Here is a 23,370-nt window from a genome sequence, read left to right on the forward strand (position 1 = left end):
CAACAAAACGTAATTGAACTCGTAATAATATTTATAGCCTACGAATTGTATGATTGTGAATTTTGTTTCATCCGAGTTTTTCCTTATCTGACCAAACATCGGTCTTGTAGAAGGTCGATCAAAGGTCGTGCCTACTGTAGTATCATGGTGCAACTAACCAAGCAATTTTAAAGGCCATAATGGTAAGCAGCACTGTAAATTGTATCACTACTCATCCAATAATAAGTGTGACATAATACCAAAAGCAACAAACGTAAATTATTACTCCAATACGTTGAAATCAATTATACTTACTATTCATTACAATACGTATTTATTTAATTGTAAAATATTTTTTATGATTTATATCAGACAAAAACAAACATCGAGGCGAAAGACTCAGCAAGCAATACATATCAAAACAACATTGCAACAGGCCAACCAAGGCACAGACATGGAACCCTTGACCAAAAAGTCAAAATAAACTGAACGCAGGTCGACTGCACATGACACACTCACAATCAAAGTAACTTGGTAATCAGACAATGCTCAACAAAGACAAACGTAACACATCATTTGTCCACACCACAGCCCCATCCTGCGTTCTGCCAGGGCCAGAACAGCTTATTTTATATGTACATGGAGGCGAGTCATTTACTTAACAGAGATTTTCTACTTTTGTAAACGTTTATAGTCTGTCGTTGATTCAGGGAGTGTTGAGAGTGATGACCCTTACAAAGAGTGGTGAGTTTATGGGTTCTTGATCAGTGCAGTGCAGATGGACCATGAGTTTCATCAAGGTACAGTGAGCACTTAAGCTCTGCGACAACCATCACTTTGTTAAGGGTGAGAGACTTCCGAGTAAATTGTGAAACAAACGGGAGTCAGATGAGTGATTGGTGGAAAAAACCTTCCTCAGAGGGTCTTTAAGAGTACTTTTTACGGGACAGCACCAAAAAAGGAACCACTGCAACTGCAGTTTCAAAGCTTTCATCTTAAAACTTTGAGCTCAACCCAACCTGGTCAGGGCACAGGGAGCAATAATTTAATTTTTTTTTTACCCTAACAAAAGAATGTTATTGTGATTTCCTGTCTATCTACAAGCTAACAATAATGGTTAAAATACATGTATAAGGGCTACCTGGGAGGTATGTGATATTTTGATAGTACTGAAAAACTAGCTTACTGATCGCAAACAAACTTTAGTATCCTTCGAAGTACTCTCCATTGGAGATGATGTACTTGTTGAAACGATCCTTCCAGTTTGAGAAACAACTTTCAAAGTCCACCTTCAGGATTGCCATTAGCTATGGGATCGCATTCATTTTGACCTCTTCAATTGTTTGAAATCTGGTTCCTTTTATAACAGATTTGTGTGATCTATGCCGGTAGAAGCCTCATTACCTAAAATTAATCCCTAATATTGGGTAAGAAATAGACGTTGCTTGTAGGACTTATCAGAAACCTTCCTCTAATCAGTTTATTGATTAAACACGTGTAATGTACAAAAATAAACTCACAGAGAGCCGAGTTGGTTACATCATGTAAACTCACCACATCTGTAGTACGCAGAGCTTCTCTCTCAACACTCACTGAATGACAATTATAATTATGCACAAGTATTAAATCTAAGAAAAGCTGAAACATGGACATTTGCTTACTAAATAAACTACATAAATATTTAGGTATTGCTGGGGTGTTGTACAAAACTCAAAACCCAAGAAACATTTTAAATGTAAGAGGTTTTTTTTTAAAAGGAAAAGAGTTGATTAAGTACCATTAAGGGCTATCAGAAATGTAGTCAGGATCTTATTTCTTAGGCGTAGGCGGCAGTGTCATTACTATCATCAAAGTTTTCAGTTCAAACTGCGCCGAAACATTGCCATCACAACCCACACATTGAAATATTTCCACCTTCTGTCAATAAGCAAACTGTGAACTTGATCTAACATTTGTTTGTTGCCAAGCCAATTAAACTATTATTAGAATCAAAGGCATAAAAAATGTCCATTCTGATTCACATTTTATAAATAGAACATTACAAAGCACTGCCCTGGTAATGTAATATTAAGAATGTATGACAATTTTATTATGGAATAAAAAGTTTCAATTCCATGATTTAATTTACACTTGAATCTAAAACTAATACGTTAGACGTTGTGATAATCCAAACCTATGGTACTATACTTTAGTAAAGCAAAGTTTTAGATTAGCCTCATTGTCTAGACATGACATAACGTCTTGCAAAGTGATCAAATATATTTCACAATTAATGGACCTAATCTTTTAATTAAGGCACATACCTAGTAAAATATAAAATATTCTATACTAATATTTTTAAAGTTTTCAGATCTTTTCGGCAATTTTAAATTAGTTTTATAAATGAACAGTAGATATATGTAAAAAAAAACTCTAGCCCCTACGTCTATCTTCCCAGTTACGTATACCACCAGCTCCCGTATTAGAAAGCGTTTGTATGTTACCCAAAATAAACATACTACCTATTGAATCTTTCCCCCCTGAAAGAGAGAGGGCTCGTTCTCTGGATACTGAAACAGGAGATACAGAAATGACAGAGAAAGACAACACTAAAACTGGCCAACCAGCTTACTTTTCAGTAAGCCTCTCACTAGTCTCAAAGATCTAAGTTCCTCTAACTACTCGTATAAAAATATTAAAAATTCGTATAACACAGAGTAAATGAAATACACAGACATGCTAGATAATCTGCAGGGCCTTTATGTATCCTACGTATATAAATGCTAGCAATGATAACCGTTTAGTCAAAGTGTTTTTATATTAAATTTATTCTACATTCTATTCATGAGATGCTTTGACCTCTAAGGTATTCATGATTAAATAGGGCAAAAGTCAGGTTTTAACATGAGCGTTCTGATAGGAACGAAAAGATCTGTCTTACCTTTACCAGATTGGAAGGATTTTCCTCTTCTTAACATAGAGGCATTAAAATAAACACATAAGTGGGATATTTTGTTCCCACTGGGTTTTTGATAACCACAGGGAGATTCATTTAGAATGTCACATTGCAAGAACAATAGACACTTTCACTGAGTCTATTTTACACGCAATACTATATTAGCACACAACACTAATATAGTAGATCCATACAGTTAGTAAGGGAGTGAGGTCACCCTGAGCAAAAATTTTCAAGTTGTAATTATCCTTTCTGACACACCATTGAAAGGAAATAAAATGCCTTGGGATCTTTATTCTATTTTTAGGTATCCATTTATTGTCGACACTCAAAAAAATGTTGTCTTATACAAACGTATTGTAAATATTGGTGTTTAGGTAAATAATACACAGAGACTTTTAAAATATAAACGGAGGTCAAACACCGCTAAAAATGTTTAAGCCTGCACAAAACTTTATTTTTTTTATATTGTAGTATAGTAAAAGTAATAATGTTTCCAATTATGTTATTGAACAACCCTTAAGAATGAACTACTACTGTTAAGAGCAACCTATACAAAAAAAATTGGAAAATTTAGTTTAAAAACCATTTTCACGTAACAAATCGGTGAAAATCATAAAAACATAAACTTACGGGCAATCCTCTCTGGGTGAGGTTTAATTGGACTGGGCGCCAACTCCGAAGGACTGAAGGACACTGGAGGTGGACTGCTGGCCACATAGAAGTCCTTCAGTTCAGCTTTGGCTGCCTCGTCAGCAATTCGCTTGTTGTCTATTACGAGATGGTAAGCGATGCCCAACTGATCGTGAGGATCTCCACTCAATAGTGCACTGTGCACCTCATGTTCTTTTACACCAAATTTCTATAAATGTAAAAGACAAAGTCTTATGTGAACTTATTTTAACTTAAACGACTATCTAAAATAATCCTAAAAAATTCAAAAAGATGTATATATTTCCAGTTTAATTCAGGTATAATTAATGTTAAACCATACATTTTAAGCACTCAATCTGGAGATGGGTCATTGCAACTTGATCTGCCTTATTACGACGCTCCGTAACTGGAATGTTTAAGGAATCACGACAATGAAAGAATAAAAAGTTCCACTGTAACTGTCACATCAACGTAACCAATGCAACAAATTGGTGAGTTGCGACTAGAGGTGTGTCGTTTTAACACAGATAATGATCCTGTTTTTATTATGGACTTCTTGGAGATGCAAGTAATTTGTTGACATTTTTATTTTACTCCAATAACAAATATAATCAAAATAGTAATAACTTTTATTATGCTCCTTTATAACTAAAAAACAATCAGGCAAGGCTGCAAGAAGAGACACTTCCTATCAGTGTAGTGAGTGCAAAATTGCCAATTGCAATGAACCATGTTTCCAGACTTTCCACACTAAAAATTATTTTAAAATAAGTGGATTTCAATTGTAAATATGTGTAGCTATCATGACATTAATACCAATGTTGATTACAGCAAATAATAATGAGAAATATATTTATGTTATAGACTAGTACACGGCGATGTTTTTTTGGTCAACTTTTTATTTTATTATTTTTTTAACCTTATGTTTTTTAGTTTTAAAACAAAACTTTCCGTTTGAAAATATTTATGCACTAGCATTTGTGTAGAAAGAGGAAGAACTTAGCTTTAAAAAAAATGTGAGTACCATGGTTTTCTTATAATTCGTTAAAAAAATTATGTTTATTTAAAAAAACATTAAAACGGGTGGCAGTGCAAGGAAGTTGTCAAGAATAGGAGGTGACAGTGAAACATTCACATACTCTGTTTTCTGTTTCACAATATTGAAATTACAATAATTTTCCAAGTTGAAAATTTTGAAATCCCCAGTGTGTATTCTTGTTTAGAGGCTGTTGATTTAAACATGAAAGCACTGAACACAATCACGACTAGAATTGAAAAGGAATAATGAATCCATCAATGCTGTTGTAGCAGTGAGTTCTAAATCGTATAAAACCACTCCTACCGAATTTCTCAGTAAACGTAAGAAAATGCTTGGTGGTGAAGGAAAGGAACTCACCTCACACACTTCAGTGACAGCATCGGTGTCAATCACTGACGAATCCTGTTCCACTGGAGAGGGAAACAGATACGCAGGCAAATCTTTCTGGAACCATTCATGTTTCCTGAAAAAGTTTTACTATGTGAGTTATGAGAAATACATCAGGCCTTAAATATATTAATTGGCTATCCATTCATGCATACTTATATATAGCTCAGGGGTATAGTATCCTGCTTATAACCTCGAGGAACCTGGATCAAATCCCACCCAAGACAATATCTTTTTGCTTGAAAATTCAAAATGAATTAATTTCATTTTGAGAGTTTATATCTGTATCAAATGTTGTTTTATCGAAACTGACTGTGCAAGTGTGTTATTTTAAGTGACATTCTCAATATTTACCTGGTTAATCATCCATGTTTTAATTGTTTATTGACACAGCTGCAGACTATTATTGGCTAGTCTTACCTACCAACTGTCAGTCAACAAAGTAAAAAAATATTACTGTGCTACAGCCCAAAGTCTAGAACTTTATGTCTTACATTATGCTTATCTGTTGAATTTATTGAGTATTGAATTTATTACTACTACTGTTAAGCAATAAATGATATAATAATGAATTATATTATTATATAATTATATTAATAACGCCTTGCCTACTACATAACGGCCAACTTGTGTACACAGGCCAAACTCAAATAAATATTATAATGAATAATATAAATAAATAATGTAATTTAATATAATATTATTATAACTCTTATACTCTGACCCTCAAGGTTTTATTTCTACTAGAGATAACCCACACAACATGTACATTATAGGAGAACTGGTCTTTGCTAGGCTTAGAGGCCATCCATACTGGCTAGCACAAATAAAAGAATGTGTCACAAATGAAAGTGGAAAACCTCCAAAGTACAATGTGGAATTTTTTGGAGACCACGACACAGCTATGATGAAAGAAGGCGATATATGCCTCTACTCTGACTATAAACATATACATGGTAAGCCTAAAACTGATAATTTCAAAAACAAAAATTTTAACAAAGCCTTGACCGAGGCTCAAATGTTTTACTTAAATAGCCTAGGAAACGATACCCTTAACAAAAACGACTCATTCAGTGAAAATACAAACGGCTGCAATGAACCACAAAACATATCAATCAAAGTCCTTGAAAGTAGTCTAATAGAAAATAACTTCCTAGAAACCTCAGGCACTCAGGAAGACAAACTAGAAATGGCCGCCAAAATAGGCTCAGCTCTTGTAGAGGAAAATGAATACCTAAAAAAAGAAATAACCAACCTTCACATTAAACTAACCATCACGGAGGGAAAATTGGAGGAATTGGAAAATGAAGAAAGAAACCACATAAATAAAATAGAAACTCTGCTAGAACTAAATGCAAATACCCAGGCTCAACTCACTAAAGAAAAGCAATCGCACTCAGAAGCCCAAAGAACATACGAGGATCACGACTTGGAACTAAATCAACTCATTGAAAATGATGCAAGAAGAATAAAAGAGCTTGAAAAAACAATCTCTACATTAAATAAAAAAATACAAACTCAAGAAATAAAACCTATTACTCTAAAGGACTCCACAACCCAAACCCTCCCTCCCTCTAAATATACTCAGATGAATGAAGATAGTAATACACCCCTCCTGCATGAAATGTCACACATAAAGACTAAACTTGACCAGTTAATACTAAATGTCAGCCCCTTGACAACAGAGCTTAATCAGGCTTATCAAGAAAAACTGGAAAATATACTAATGGGGCCTAAACCATCCAAACCCCTAGAAACCACACCACACTACAGAGAAAATCTGACAATACCAAAAGTGACACAGTCCGTCAAGTCCGTAACAAGACTAGCAGGCTCGCCCACAAAAACTAACAAACACTTATCCCAGGCAGCTGGCAATAAGCAAATAAATAAGTTCAGTGTGTCACTTCAAGTAAAAAAAATCAACTGAAAAACCAAAAGTCTCAGCTATTAAGCTCTCAACTCATTCGACAGAAAAAGAAAGCACTAAGCGGCTGTCCCTACACAAGAACACAAAGATCACAAGAAACCAGCAGATGAAAATCAGTGATGGACCTCCACTGAATGCAAGAAGAAGGAGCAAAGATGAAAGCTACAACGACTTCTTTGTTAAAAACATTGACTTCTATATAACGCTCAAGAAGAAAGAAATGGACTCAGAAAATCATGTGGAAAAAACAGGATCCAGTGAGGCCCCTGACCCAACACCACACCTAGAGTCTAATCTAACGTCCTCCTCATCAAAAGAAGATCATAGACAACAACAAATAATCTTGACCCAGGATGAAACCTACCAACAACACTTTTTTTTAGACAACCGCAAACTGAGAAACAAAAATCCCTGACAAAACCTAAAACAATGACATTATCAGAAAGCATGCAAGACCAATATAAACAAAACACTATTTGAGCCCCTTCAAGGAATAAAAAACTTTCCATACTACACCAAAATGTAGACAGAATCTCTAATAAAATAGAACGACTTAATGCTCTCCTAAACACCCTTGATCCTGATGTCCTAATTGTCACAGAGCATGGACTAAAGAAAGAAATACTGGAACACACAAGATTGACTGGGTATAAATTGACGGCCAACTTCTGCAGGGAGTGCCACCTGAAGGGAGGAGTCGCAATCTACACTAAAGCGACACTACAGGGAAGTGTTGAAATTATAGAAACTCAAGATTTGAGCATTGAAATGACCTGTGAAGTAACAGCCTTAAAGATAAGCCTAAGTAAAACTACATCCTATCTCATTGGCACATACAGGACAAAACACAACTTATCACTTGGACTTGAAGTAATATCTGACTTGCTTGAAAGAACCCCAACAGCTAACCATCCGGTGATACTTATGGGTGACTTAAACATAGACTGTCTGGACAAGAAAAGTGACTATTTTCAACTGCAAGACATGCTGACAAGCTTTAATATGCACAGACTTGACCTCCCCCCCACCAGAATTACTCCAACCTCCAGGTCATTCATAGATAGTGTCTGCACAAATCTTCAAAACGAAGAACTTGATGTCCAAATCATTGAGGAAGGGCTATCTGATCACACAGGTCAGCTCTGCAATATAACTTGGAAGAGCGATGGCCCAACCAAAATCCCCACCATTGAATGCAGAAATCTTAATAAAAAGAACCTTCTTCACCTTAAAACAGAACTTAGCCAACAGAACTGGGTGGAAGTATACACTGCTGGAGAAGTAAACACAGCCTATAATAACTTCAACTACATCCTGACAAACGCAATATAACCGGGAAAGAAGAAGATAAAAGGAATGCAAGTCAACTGAAAAAGGAATATGATTTATACCTGAGGACACTAAGACGACAAGCCACAGCCAAGATCATATCTGAAGCCAACGACAAAGCAAAAGCAGTGTGGAAGATAATAAACACAGAAAGAAAAAGTAGAAATGAAGCCACATCACCTACAGAACTCGACATCAGTGGCAAACGCACATCAGACCCAACAATGATGGCAGATCATTTTAATAACTTTTTTATAAGTGTTGCAGATGAGACGTTACAAAGAAGTAAACAGCCTTGCAACCAACAACTGTCTGTAGAGACAGAGAACCTGAACACTCCTTCACTAGTTCTCCACCCCACAAACTGTGAAGAGGTTTATAAGACTATAAGCTCTCTAAAACCTAAAAACCTCATCTGGGTATGACGGGATATCAGCTAAATTAATTAAGACCTGCAAGGAAGAACTAGTTAACCCACTGGTTGATATTATAAATAAATCATATTCCTCAGGGACCTTTCCCAACGCCTTAAAACTGTCATAAGTATATCCTAAGTTTAAACAGGGATCTACTACTCAAGCATCAAACTACAGGCCGATTTCTCTAATATCGACCTTTTCTAAACTGATAGAAAAACTGATCCTGACTAGACTCTTTCACCACCTATCTAATAATGGACTTCTCCCAACCCAACAACATGGATTTTTCCCCGGCAGATCAACCACCTCAGCTTTAATCAACTTAACAGAATACATAATTGACCAACTTGAAGTCGGTAACACCACCACTGTCATTTTCCTGGACTATAGCAAGGCTTTCGACTTAATCATGACCATCTTATGAAGAAATTGGCCACGCTGGGAATTCGAGGACGAGCTCATGACTGGTTCAAAAGCTACCTCACAGGAAGAAATCAAATAGTTGAGATGAGCTATGTCACCAACAAAACCATTCAACAGGTCAAGTCCAAGCCAAAGAGTATCATCCGAGGAGTTCCACAAGGGTCTGTACTGGGACCAGTTCTCTTTATCCTATACACCAGTGACTTCACAAGATATCTGAATAGCTATAGCCAATGCATTATGTATGCAGACGACTCTGTCCTACTTCTTAGTGATGAAAACCCTAATCAGCTGGAAGTAGCATCACACATAGCTTTTAACATGGCAGTCCAATACTGTCATCAAAATGACCTTGTTATTAATGAGAAAAAGACTCAACAGTTAATCCTGGGAAGGCACAAAGACAACACATGTCGACTACCCGAATCAGAAGATAACAACGTGACAAAATATTTAGGTATACTAATTGACGACTCTCTGTCTTGGACACCTCATATAGACCACCTCTGTAACAAGCTGAGTACAGGCCTCTTTGTAGTGCGAAGAATAAAGTGGATAGCCAATGCAGACACTGCAAAGACTGCATACCACTCACTATTTGAGAGTCATCTGCGCTATGGAGCTTCAGTTTGGGGTGCTACAACAAAGCACAATCTGGATCAACTATTGATCATACAAAAATGTGCCATAAGAATACTGGCCGAGCTTCAGCCCAGAGAAAGCTGTAGAGAATCGTTCAAAACCCTAAACATTCTCACAGTAGTAAACCTCTACATTATGGAAACAATAATACACCATCATCTAAGGTCACTACAGCCTTTGAAAACAGCAGGCCAGATGCATCACTACAATACCCGGCATAGAGCAAACTACTGTCTCCCTATCCACCACCGCTCACTGACAGAAAGAAAACCAAGCTACGCTGGAGGAAAAATGTGGAACGCCCTACCCTTGCAGCTGAAGACAATTGGAGGACAACGTTTCCATGAAGAGCTCAAAAATTGGCTACTGGCCAACCCATTCTACAAATATCAGAATTCATGAACCGGGGATAACAGCAAAACATTTACATTACAATCAACCTAATGTATAAGCCTATCACAATTTTTTACAACCTTGTAAAACTTGTATTTATGACGCTAACACTGTTCTTGAAGAACATGTAAATAAAGAAGTATTGTCTATTGTCATACATGCAAATATACATAGTAGGTTTATATCAATACTATTTCATACAATGTTCTTCGTAAGCAGATACCAAAAAGTAAACTCAAAACTCTTGGCAAAAGCATGTAAAATATTAAGTTATGTATAGTGGAACTGTTTCAGAGTTGATTAAAGATGAATTCATTACAAAAATCTGTTAAATATTTACTATATTATTTGGGAAATATAACATTTCTTCAAATTCAAATATGTTTCAAATGAAAATGTTTTTATACAAGGGCGTTTTGGTTGATTTTGTAAAATAAGTTAATAAAGAAGAACTAAATACCACAAATATAAGTAGCAGTGTACAGTGTAAGTAAAAACAAAAATTAAGTAGCAGTGTACAGTAAAAGCATTTTCTCTGTCATATACAGTATACAAATATGTACTAACTGTATGTATGTACCCTTCCGCTTTTACACAATTTGTACATGTTTCTATGTTTTACTACAGTACAGCTTTAAATTTTTTACCATTTTGTTTGAAGATTTTTGTTATTCTGACTTGGTATTAAATAATGAAAATCCAACCCAATATGTCTTCCAAATTTATTTGTCAACACACAATAGACAACATATTTCTGAACCAAAATAAAAAATAAAATGGAACGGTCTTCATAAATAACATATTTGTGGGGATATTTACAGATAAACATGCAAATACGGAAATAACATACATATAGCTGTAATAACTCAACTACACATGCAATGTTACTTTAAAAGAACTCATATGTGGGAAGTAGTTCTAAATATGATGCTCAATTTAAATAATTGCTAATGAACTCTGATGGTTTATATATTAACGAGTAAACATAGAATAAACATTAGTTAAAAAACATGTTCGACTACTATATACAAATAAAATTATATAAATGTTAGTTTTAATTGTTAGTGTGGTCACTATAAGGAAATTTAAAACCCCTTTTTTTCTAAAAAAATGTTACATTTTGTAGCAAAACCTTATAAAAAGTGCAAAATAATGTAGGCATAAACACATGGCTTATGCAGTTATTAGGGTACTTTAAAAAATGACTCATTTTATTACACCACTCGGAAGGAAGTTTCCCAGGCTTTAGGGATGGAAATTTTTCAAAAGTCCTGACACAAAAGGGCTATTAACTGCAAACTGTACGAGTTTAGTGAGTATTATAACGTTAAATATCGGAAGAATGCGATAAATTAATAACTGACTTGATATCTTCGATGGTGGCTCTCTTCATGGGGTCTACTTGCAGCATGTGGCACAGCAGGCTGACCACAGGTTTGTGCAGGTACTCTGGGATTGGGAACACACCAGCTGTTACAAAACAAACAGCATGAGTACAGAATTATATAAAGGATAACACTATCTTTGACGATAAAGCTAGTTGTAATAGAACCTGCCATAAAAATAATAAGCAACTTGTTGTAGTTATAATGCTGATAATAAAGGCTATTATTTATTATATCAATACTACATATAAACCAGAATTTTGACACTCATCCTTCATAATAAAATTATACCTTGTAAGGAGTCTTCTCTTTAAAAAAATACCTACAAGAGAAAAATATTGAATTGCTAAATTTATAAAAAACCAACTCATGGTATTTCACAGTATTTTAACCCCGGGCTTATTAAAAATGCCAAAAATTAACAAAAAAGTGCTTATTTTAATTACATTTGTTTAATTTATTGGTTAGTTTTAATTACAATTTCTTTTACATTTTTCAATCTAAAAATTTATAAAAACTTACATTTTTAACATTTTTTTATTTGACATAGGTCTTTTATAAGAATGAAACTTAAGGTACAAAACTTTTTCAGACATTATATACTTATTATATTATTATTATATCCAGTATTACGTATTCAACTGTTTGACCACATGAACGATATGGACAATCTCCACTAAAAAGACCCTCCTGTACAGATGTTTCTACAGTGGCCGTAAAAAACCATGAGAGACCAAAAGATACCATAACAACCGTGATGAATTGTATCTATTTTTATAACATTGAATACTCATACGGCGTCTTTATACTGCGATTATTAATTGTTCAAAAAACTGTAATGAACCATTTGTTAGCGACACGCCACATTTCTTTATGGCTGTACCTGCCTGCTACCGTAAGTCTTCTTGTACTGCCATCAGACTTGATTCAAATTGTGAGTACTCACTTAATAATAAAGAGTGTTAACAAATTTGATACAAAATTTTGAGAAATTTCAGATCTCTAACTAGCATGCACAAACTTGTGTGAAATAGCACACATACATTGAGTACTTCTCACAAAAGATGATGAATATAGTATTCAAAACTGATCTAGAACAATATTTGTTGTACAAGAGAGTGATGAAAATGGGAGTTAAAACAGTTAGAGTACTTACATTTTATCTTCCTGAACAAAGTTGGGACATGTTCATCATCAAAAGGCAGCGTGCCACAGAGAAGAGCGTACAGGATCACTCCACAGGACCAGATGTCCACTTCCGGGCCCGCGTACAGCTTACCGGAGATCACTTCAGGAGCAGCGTAGTTAGGTGAGCCGCAAGATGTGCGTAGGAATTCACCATCCATCATCATGTTTGATAGGCCTGAAACAATCACCATATTCCACTTTTGAATAAATACCATCAGGAAAGGAATTTTAAAACTAGCCAATCTAAGCAAAATTTGTTTTATATGCACAGATGATACTAACATGATAGTGACGGGAAAATCTCCAGATGACATTGAGATTTCTGCTTATATCGACTTGGCAGTTATCAAATAATTCTTAAATAATCATAATTTATTATTGAATTCAAGTAAATCAAACTTTATAACATTTTCCAAAAAACAAAATAGACATAAAATTGAAGCAGTAATTATAGTAGGCAATGATATTATAGCACAAGAAAACTATACAACATTTCTAGGTCGAACCATAGATGAAAACTTATCTTGGAATAATCATGTTCAGAATGTTTTAAACAAAAACTCATCTGTAATTTATGCCTTGCATCATATGTCAAAGCTGTGTGACTTAAACGCTTTGAGAACAATTTATAATGCATTTTGAATTTTATTTCTTACAAAACTGATAAAAATTATAGTTAAAATTGTAAATGTTTTATAAATACCAAAGTCAGCGATCTTGACATGTAAATTGTGATCCAACAAAAGATTTTCTGGCTTGAGGTCTCTGTGCACAATCATGTGTCTGTGGCAGTAATCTACGCCGGATATTATTTGCTGGAAAAATCTTCTAGCTTCATACTCCTTCAACTGGAAAAAAATTTTAAATAGTTAGTATTTCAATAATCAACTAAAACCATCGCTAATAAAACCTCAGTGGCTTAATTATTTGTTAAAGAAACTAAACTCTGCTAGCAAACAAATAAAAATCAACATTGCTTGTAGAGAAATAATTTTTTAAAGATATCTAACATTAAATCAGAGTAATAGATTTTAAATGTAAATCTATAATCTGTAATGGTTACAAATATACCAAATCAACAAGTAAAAAGTGGGGTGATGTTGAGTTTGTAATTAACTGGTTTTTGAGTGTTTCTTGAAATTATCACTAAGACAATAACAGCAGAATTCCAAACATTCGATACCACTCCTTTTCATTTGTATTTTTTCTACTGTTTATAATGAACTAAGGAATACAATAAATAAAGTGATTTTTTTAACTTTGCTCAAAACGTCTAAAAATGCTAAACTTTGTACTATATTCTGTCTAATAAAACATTACTAAAGATGGTTAATTATTATCAATATAAAAACCGTCAAACAAAATTAAAATTAATATATTTTACTGCAATAAGAAATATTATAGTAGAATATAAATCAAATGTTAGTAAAAGTAAAAATTTATTTCAATTTCATAATGTGTTTGGAAACAAAGTTATTATAAAATATGATTTTCATATATTTTGTATGTTTAGGAAAAAATTAACGAATAGAATGCACAGAATATAAGTTTTTTACAAAATAGCATGAACATCTTTACAATAATATATTGTAAAATTTCTAAAATAGTGTGAAATAAGTGTTATAAAGATATATTTATATAAAAAGGTTTACCGCTGTTGCAGAGTTCGAGAAAAAAATTAGAATAATAATAATTTTTTGAATTTATATAGACTGAGTCAGTAAAAGTTCAGGTATTTACCTTTCCATGCTTCACAATATAGTCAAAAAGTTCTCCTCCACTGACATATTCCATTATCATGAAGATATCCGTTGGGGTACTGATCACCTGATATCTGAAAAAAATATTTTTAATTAATAACAATATTCGTACATATTAATTTATTTGAATAAAGAGACTTAACAATTACGGGTGTACTTTATTATAAAGTTAATTATAATTTTAACCCTTCCCACGCGGCAAACGGATATATCCGTTAGGCCTAATTTTGACCGAAACGCGGTAAACGGATATATCCTTCAAAGTCTATTTTGCGTTATTTAATATATTGTAGTTGTCGTGGAATCCGCTAGAGTTCAAGGGAGTGTTGAATACTTGTTCCGAAAAGCAGATGTTACAGTTTGAACCTCATTGGCGCGTCGCAGTGGTGGGAGGGCGTGGCTTTGTCCCCCGTGGCGTGATTTAGCCTCAGTCTGCGGCGAACCATTACGCGGTAAACGGATATATCCCGGCACGGCATATATTAGTGTTTAACGCTGTTTTGCCATATTTCCTTATTTACTGTTTGTGTTCCTGTTGTATTTAGCATTATATTATCTAAGTTGGTAAAATGTAAAAAAAAAATTGTAAAGTTAATTACGCGTTATGAGTCAAAATTGAAAGATAAATTCCACGTGGGAAGGGTTAATACAGTTATATTACATATACAAATATGACAAAAATCGTAAGTACTCAATACATTTCTTTTGTCCCAAAAATACGAGACGTGCTTTTTAAATAAGTATTGTTTATAAATATAATCCCTACAGCATTCTGAGCACCAGTCTGCGCATGCATGCTTTGTAGCTATGCACTGATCTACTGGCTAGCTAAAGATGCCATTACATAAGCATTAACCTGCATGAACCATTGTTTAAGCATTTTTTAAATCCTTCTGGCAACTGATAATCTCATTGATTGTGAAATAAATACTACAATTCGTTTCTAAATGCAAAGTATGTGAAAAAATTTGATCAATATTCATGGAATGATAAATGTATGGAAAAATTATACAAATATTAAGAAAATGGGTTAGAGTATTTCCGTATGGTCATAACAATTGTTCATGATCATGAGCTATGTAAATTATTATTTATTAGTGAAGTCTTCGTGCAGAAAGTCATGAGAACATTTCAAAGAAAAAACAATTCAAAATTACATGATTTATTGGATGAGTCTCTTCAAATTTTGACAATTGTCTTTCACAAAAATTTGAAACGATGTTTAACTATTTGTTGAGTACCAAAAATGTTGGAAATGTTATTGAGATGTTAAAAACCAAACGAGTAACTGGTACTTTGACATTTGTTAACTGCCATGTTAATATGGATGACCCTGCTTTTGCATTCAACTGCCACGCCCATGTTATGACATTTCCAAACTGACATTTCACTACACGACGTCTGACAGCTGTAATACGATACACATTGGCCTCTAGTAGTGTTTATCTGTACTACTACTATTCCAAAGTAGTTGCTACTACACTCTAGTGGCCAACTGTTATGTAAGCAGATGGTGAAGTTTTACCAGAATGTTAGAAACAGAACGGTAATGTTTCCTAGTTTTTCAAGTGTATTTTGAAGTGTGTTTTTATCGCAAGTATTGTATTTTAGGTTTTGATTGTTCTTCAGTCAGTATGGCAGGCACTAGTTGTAAATAAAGACATTTCATCAATTTAGATTTGTCTCGATGTGAAGTTCTGAGTTAGGCATTCAGCAGATGATCAGGATGTGGACCCAATTTATCAACAAATACCATATGAAATAGGAGATTCTAGTGGCAAATTTTATAGATAAATATATTGCTGAAGTCAATCATGGTGGGTGACAAACACACTACATGTGAGTTGACTGTGGAGTAGCACGCGTGCCACTGCAACGCTTTTATTCACCAAGTACCACTTACTCAAAGACTAATAAAAGGAGTGAATTTTGTTCTAAATAGTGTATATAACGCATGTTTAGTCCTTAGTACATTTATAATTTATCATTATAATACATAAAATTACAAGATTATGTAATCAGAATCATCAAGATTGCAAATAGTGTCAAGATTTTATTTTATTGGTAGATTCAAGTCCATCCTCGAAAGTTCCTTGGAAAAATTAATCAAGTGAGTACTCTCTCTTGAGAGGTACTCAAGAGAGGTTCAATACAAGAGTATTGAAGTTCTTGTGGTAGTTTGTTGTGTAGTTTCCTGCCCATGTAGGATGATTTTGATTTGTATAGTTCTAGAAGGTTGTATAATTCACTATTTCTGGTATTATAGTGATGAATATTTCTGTTTCTTAGCGGATCATCTCAATCAGCATACATTACAACTTCTAGAGTGCATAGAGCAACTATTGCCATAATTTTGAAAGATTTTAAAGCATCTCTGGAACTTTTCAGGTAGTGTAGACCTGCTAGAACTCTGATAGGTTTGTTTTGGATGATCATGACTCTTTTTAGACTTGCTGTATGTCACAGCAAGGGTATATCTTAGAAGGGTTTCAAAAAAGAAGAAATAGGCAAATCTAGTTGTGTCAGTTTTGCTGAGAGGTTTGGTTTGTTTTATCATATTTATGCAAGTACTCAGTTTTTTACTAAGGGCATCTACAGGGTTTGTCCGAAAAGTAATAGGACTGATTTTCTTTTGCCGAGACTATACTTCGGAGCGTGCGCGCACCGACTGGATTCGGTAGAGGGCGTTTCTAGCTAACGAACAAGCGGCTGGTCAGTTGTCTCCGAGCACCTGAAGAGTCAGGAGAGGCATTTTCGCGTGACGTGTTTCTGTGGGTGGTAGAAGCCGAAAATGCAGCATTCGTTAGAGCAGAGGTACGCGATCACATTCAGTGTGAAACTCGGTAAATCTGCGACAGACATTTGATATAACCAAGCAGGCTTACCTAGATGGTGCTTTAGCAAGAAGTGGTGTGTTTCGATGGCACCAGGTCTTTTTGGAGGGCCGGGAAGAGGTTGCTGATGAAGACCTTGCTGGAAGACCTTCGTCTTCGACAAACACCGACAATGTGACTCGTGTGCGCAAAGTTTTGAACTAAGACCGTCGACTAAGTATTCGTTTAATTGCCCAGATGTTAAATTTACCGAAATCTGTGGTTCATCAAATTGTGACGGAGCATTTGAACATGCGCAAGATGTGTGCGAAGATGGTCCCAAAAGTGCTCACTGACGACCAGAAATTGCGGCTCACACCACCTTTCTTGTGAACAGCTACCTGACCAAGGCCGGCATCCCAACTCTTCCACAGCCGCCCTAAGCCCAGATGTGGCTCCCCGGACTTTTTTTTGTTTCCTCACCTAAAAAGGCTAATGAAAGGCAAGCATTTTGAGACGACAGAAGGGATCCAAGCAGCATGCACCGCGGCTCTCAAGCCTATTCCGGAGAATGCCTTCTGTGTCGCCGTCAATGCTTGGAAATCACGCTGGCAGCTCTGCATAGACGCAGAAGGAGCCTATTTGTTAATTTTTAAAGAATTGTAACGATTTGCTCAATACATTTTTCTTAATTGACTCAGTCCTATTACTTTCCGGACAAACCCTGTATATGTGGTTTCCAAGTCATATTATTATCTATAGTCAGGCTCAGGAAGTTAACATGATGTTGTCGGCCGTATACACAGCTTTTAAACAATTTCTTTGCAGTTTTATGTACTCCCATATGTGCCAATTTGTCAATGATAAGTTTATGACTTACGCAATCAAAAGTCTTACTTAGGTCAAGCACAATTGCCGTTGATAAATTACTGCTTCCAAGTTGTCAATAATGGTTTCGGTTAGCTTGATTAGTGCTGTAGTTATTGATTTTACAGTAGTGATACCATGCTGGCCATCATTAAGCAGGTTATTTTTTGTACAGTGATCCAGCAATCTCTTTAGAACAATTATTTTACAAGCTTTAGAAATAGTTGAAATAAGTGAGACAGATCTGCAATTGTTAAGGTGAGTTTTTCACCACTTTTGAACTTAGAGTAGACTTTTGACATTTTCAGTCTTGTGGAAAAGTTTCCTTCTTTAAAAGATTTATTGAAAATTATGGCAAGTGGAAAAGTAAGCTCATCCATACAGTGTTTTAGTATTTTTTAAGATACCTCATCTAGACCAGCAGAATTTTTTTGCTTTAAATTGGAGATGATTTCCCTGACTTCTGTTGTGTTTGTGGCTGCAATGTCATTGAGTTTAGCATTTGCTTCTTTAGCTATAGGTTGCATCGCTTGCCTCTCAGAATCTGGAATGTTCTTTAGAGTTTCTTCTGCTATATTTACGAAATATGAATTAAAACACGTAGCTACTTTTTTTACTAGAAAATAAGTCTTCATTTATATATAATTTGAGTTTTGTTGTTCTTTTCTTTTTGTTTCAAGTATTTTTTATCACTTTGCACGCTGATTTTGATTAGTTTTCTGCCCTATTTATATAGTTAATGGATACTTGTTGTCTGAGCAGCTTTTGTCTGGTCGTAGTTTTTTCTTCTTTGTGTTTACCTCTTCTTTATGAGTCTGATCACCAGTCACTTCAAACTGACTTTGAGATGTTAAATAGTCCTTTTTTAGTCCAATTTCTTCCTAATCTATAAAGTGTTTTGGCTTATGCTTTCTTTTGGGCCTTTTCTTTTGGGACAGTGACTCCGACCGGCTTTCTCCTGCACCTCCCCCAACCACTCCTCCGCCTGATACCGCTCAAGTCCTGCTACATGAACTGTCCCCTTATCCCAAACAACTAAAAAGCTGCCCATATTAATGCTCAGTCACTGAGGGGGCACGTGGATGATATCAGTGCTATATTTCGGCAGCAAACTTTTGACATTATTTTAATATCAGAGTCATGGCTAAAGCCCGAGTATTCCCAGTAGTGAGGTATCAATAAGTGGATACGTCCTCCACAGAAACGACAGAATAAATAAAGGGGGTGGAGGTGTTGCGGTATACACCAAACAAATTTTAAGGGTTAAATTACTGGATGCTTCACCTCAGGAGTACTCGGCTAGACCTGAATATCTGTTCTTAGAAAATTGGATTGTCTGGTTCAGATGCCCTACTTCTGGGAGTTTGTTACCGCCCTCCTAAGATTGGACATCTGACTGACTTTGAGGATGTTCTATTGCGCCTGATGCCGTGCTACAGTCGTGTCCTAATCATGGGTGACATGAACACTGATTTACTCATGAAAACACAGAACAATGATTACAAACAACTGACTACTATGTTTTAATTGTTGCAACATGACTATTGTACCACTGGACGCTACACACCACACTGCTGAATCCCACACCCTATTAGACATTATAGCAGTTAGCGATCTGAATGATATTGTTCACAAAGGGCAACTTCCAATCCCTGCAGTTTCAAAACACGATCTTATTTTCTGTGTGCTTTCCTATAAAACGCCTAAGCCTTTTGAAAGATTCTTGAAATATAGGGATTTTAGGCGTTTGAATGAGGATGTCTTCCTAGAAGATGTACTTCAAGCACCATGGCACTCTGTAGAAACTCAGTCGACCGTTAATGAAATGGTTGCCACATTAAACTCATTGATTCTGTCACTCTTCAACAAGCATGCTCCAATTGTTAAAAAACGAGTGAATAAAAGGCGCCCAGTGCCTTGGCTCACTCAAGACATTTTAAATTTAATGGCTCAACGAGACGCAGTCTATCGGAAAGCCAGGAGGACTGGTGATGCGGTGGCCATGGATCAGTATCGCCGACTCCGAAACAGGGTTAAGCAGAGCCTTCGAAATTCTAGATTGAGATACATCAACACGTTATTTGCTAATAAGAAACAGACTTCAACGATCATGTGGCGTAATGTGAAAAAGCTGGGGTTTTGGCAAGCAGCCCTCTTCAGTCCCAGTCCAAGTTCCCTTGAATGTTTTAAATGATTACTTTCTCTTAAATTTCCCGACCAAATATAATATGTTGCTCTGCAAAATTACATCAACCAACTACAAAGTCTGCCCCCCACGGAGCATGCATATCCTCTATTCAAATTTAAGCCAGTGATGCAGTTGGATGTCCTGCATGTAATCAACAGAATCAGTACCAATGCAACTGGTGCTGATGACATATCAATTCGACTGGTGAAACGTGTCTTGTTCGCTATACTTCCATCTCTTACTTTAATTTTTAATGAATCTTTGCGAACTGGTATTTTTCCTGATATATGGAAGATTGCCCAAATCCGTCCACTAAACAAGATCCCATCACCCTGCTTTTCCGCAAGACTACAGGCCTATCAGCATCTTGCCTGCTTTATCTAAAGGTCTTGAACGAATAGTGCATTGTCAAATTACTCAATTTCTACAATCGCAAAATATTCTTAACATTTATCAGTCTGGATTTCGACAGTATCACAGTACTGAAACTGCGTTATTGAGAATTACAGATGACATCCGGTTTGCCATGGATCAAAGGCAGTGCACTGTATTAGTACAGTTTGACTATTCTAAAGCTTTCGATACTGTTAATCACACTTTATTAGTAGAAAAATTGAGACATATAGGATTTTCCACCGAGGTTCTTACATGGATGGGATCTTATCTAGGTGGAAGACAGCAGTGTGTTATGGTTGATGACATTAGATCTGACTGGAAGCCTGTTACGTGTGTGTTCCACAAGGATCCATTCTTGGCCCTTTACTTTTTTCACTATATGTTAACGATATAAACAAGGTACTGACACATACGAAGTTTCACTCTTATGCTGATGACTTACAGATATATGCTCACTGCAGTGTTTAGTAACATTAACCAAACTATTGAAAACATTAACTTGGACATTCAACAGATTGTACTTTGGACTGAAAAGCACGGACTGAAACTCAACTCGGACAAAACTAAACCCATAATAATTGGGCATTTTAGGACTTTTGAATACAGTTGACTTTAACAATGTACGTGAAAATACTGGTAAACGGAGAGGCTGTAGCATACTGTAGTAGTGTCAGAAGTTTGGGATTGACAATTACGAAAAACGCTTCGACTGGAACCGACTACGTTGTAGATACCTGTAAAAAGGTAATTTGCAGCAGTGCACACGCTGAAAAGAATGCAACGATTTCTACCACACCACATAAAGCTTTTACTGATTAAATCACTCGTATTTCCCCACTTCCTCTACTGTTGTGCCGTGGTTAATGGACATGACTGTGGTTTTGAATAATAGATTGCAGAAAATCCAAAATTATTGTTTACGATTTTTGTTTAATTTAAAGCGAGATGAGCAATATCTCACCTTATTATGTACTAATGTCAACGTTTAAAATTGCAAGATCTAAGAGCTTTCCGAATCCTAATTTTTACTTTTTTCTATCCTTAAAACCGGGTTTCCAAAATACTTTACAAACGATTTTGAGTTCATTGCTATTGAAGAAGGCGTAAGGAACACCCGCACTGGCTCGTCGACGTTGCGAATCCCCCACCACAGAACGACTGTCTTTAACAATCATTTGTAGTGTCTGCTTGCCGTTTGTGGAATTCTCTTCCAGATCCTTTAAAATCTTTGGAGAGCCGGGATCGGTTTTGCTTCAGCTTGTTAAGTTGTATTTTTTGCGGCGGATGTCCGCGGCCGTGGTGCCCGACGATCGCAAGTCATGATTTGTTGCAGACAGAATGAATGAATGTGGTGAGTGTAAGTAAATAATTTTAATAAAAATATAATGTTTTAATATTGCAATGTTGTATATTTTTACTAAATTTTTTTTTTTTAATGTATCATCAATATTATTTTGTAATCAAGTATTAATTTTATACACAGTATAAATTTAAGAGTGCAATTTTGTTTTTTGTTAAAAGGATTTGTTGTTAGTTTTTTAGAATACATAGCAAATATTCATTTTATTTTTGAAACATTGTTGATTTGATTTTTTATTTTGAAGATTACAAATGGCTTGTACTTACATATATTAATAATCAGGTTAAGTGTAAGAAAGGACTATGTAGTCCTAACTTCGCCTGAAAAAAATAAAGAGAATTTTCAATTTCATTTCATTTCATTTCATTTCATTTCATTTCATTTCATTTCATTTCATTTCTTCTTCCGGGGGCATGCTGCATCTAAGGCTCGTGATTAGGGTGTTTATAAATAGGTTGTATGCCTCTTCATTAGTTGGGGCTTTGACCAGATCCTCCCATGTCTCATTTGTAAGAGGCCATTTAAGTTCATCCAGATCTTCTAGCCGCAGGTTTCTACATACTTTGGTAGGTTGCTTAGCAGAGGTGTTATGACAAATATACAGAGTTGCGTAGTGTGGTCAGAGAGTCTTGCCTCTATTACTTTGGTTGATAAAATGTTTTCATCTGAAATGTTGGTGCAAATACAATTTATTGAAAAAGGTAAAAGTTTATAATTTTTGTTACAAGTAGCCCATGGCCATTTCACCCCCCCCCTCCCATTTTACAATCAATTTACCCATGTTTAAACCGGTTACCCACTTTGTACCACATATTTGAAAATCTTTTCATGTGTTCATTGTAAGAAGATGCCATCAAACAACATCAGTAATTATTTTGCATGGCTAATCATATAAACCTGGCAGTACGCTATCACAGCATTGTCAAAAACTCTGCACCATAAAGGTTGTTAAGCGGTACATTGATAAATATGATGAATTCTTAAGTCAAATTGCCACTGTGGATTAAACATGAATGGCTCAGGTTACACCCAAAACAGCAATTAATGTAATGGCGTAACGCAACATCACCCAAGAAAGTGAAGTTACAGCAAATAATTTTAGTCCAGAAAATAATGTGAACTACTGTTTTGCGATATGCAAGGGCGCTGTTACATTTATTTTCCCTCAGATTAACACCATAAACTTCGATAAATTGTGAGTCATTAATGAAACTTCATAGAGCAATAAGAAGCAATGGTGTGGTATGCTTCATCAGAGAAGTGTCTTGTTCCAAAACAATGCC

The 23,370-nt window shown here is 35.4% G+C and overlaps 1 protein-coding gene across 2 annotated transcripts in view; it reads right to left on the reverse strand.

The window, feature by feature from the left end:
• LOC124369995 (5'-AMP-activated protein kinase catalytic subunit alpha-2) overlaps nt 1–23,370 on the reverse strand; it is a 66,211-nt gene that overhangs the window by 34,327 nt on the left and 8,514 nt on the right. Inside the window, exons 3-9 of one of the 2 annotated variants that reach the window (XM_046828255.1) lie at nt 14,444–14,537; nt 13,407–13,551; nt 12,672–12,878; nt 11,495–11,600; nt 4,965–5,070; nt 3,548–3,776; nt 2,481–2,528 (exon numbers count right to left, since the gene is read on the reverse strand). In XM_046828255.1, the coding sequence (XP_046684211.1) occupies nt 2,481–2,528; nt 3,548–3,776; nt 4,965–5,070; nt 11,495–11,600; nt 12,672–12,878; nt 13,407–13,551; nt 14,444–14,537 (935 nt within the window). The remainder of the gene's footprint in view (nt 1–2,480; nt 2,529–3,547; nt 3,777–4,964; nt 5,071–11,494; nt 11,601–12,671; nt 12,879–13,406; nt 13,552–14,443; nt 14,538–23,370) is intronic. The other variant, XM_046828256.1, reaches the window with a different exon arrangement.

Source organism: Homalodisca vitripennis, chromosome X (assembly GCF_021130785.1).
Source record: "Homalodisca vitripennis isolate AUS2020 chromosome X, UT_GWSS_2.1, whole genome shotgun sequence".
Classification (NCBI taxonomy): domain Eukaryota; kingdom Metazoa; phylum Arthropoda; class Insecta; order Hemiptera; family Cicadellidae; genus Homalodisca; species Homalodisca vitripennis.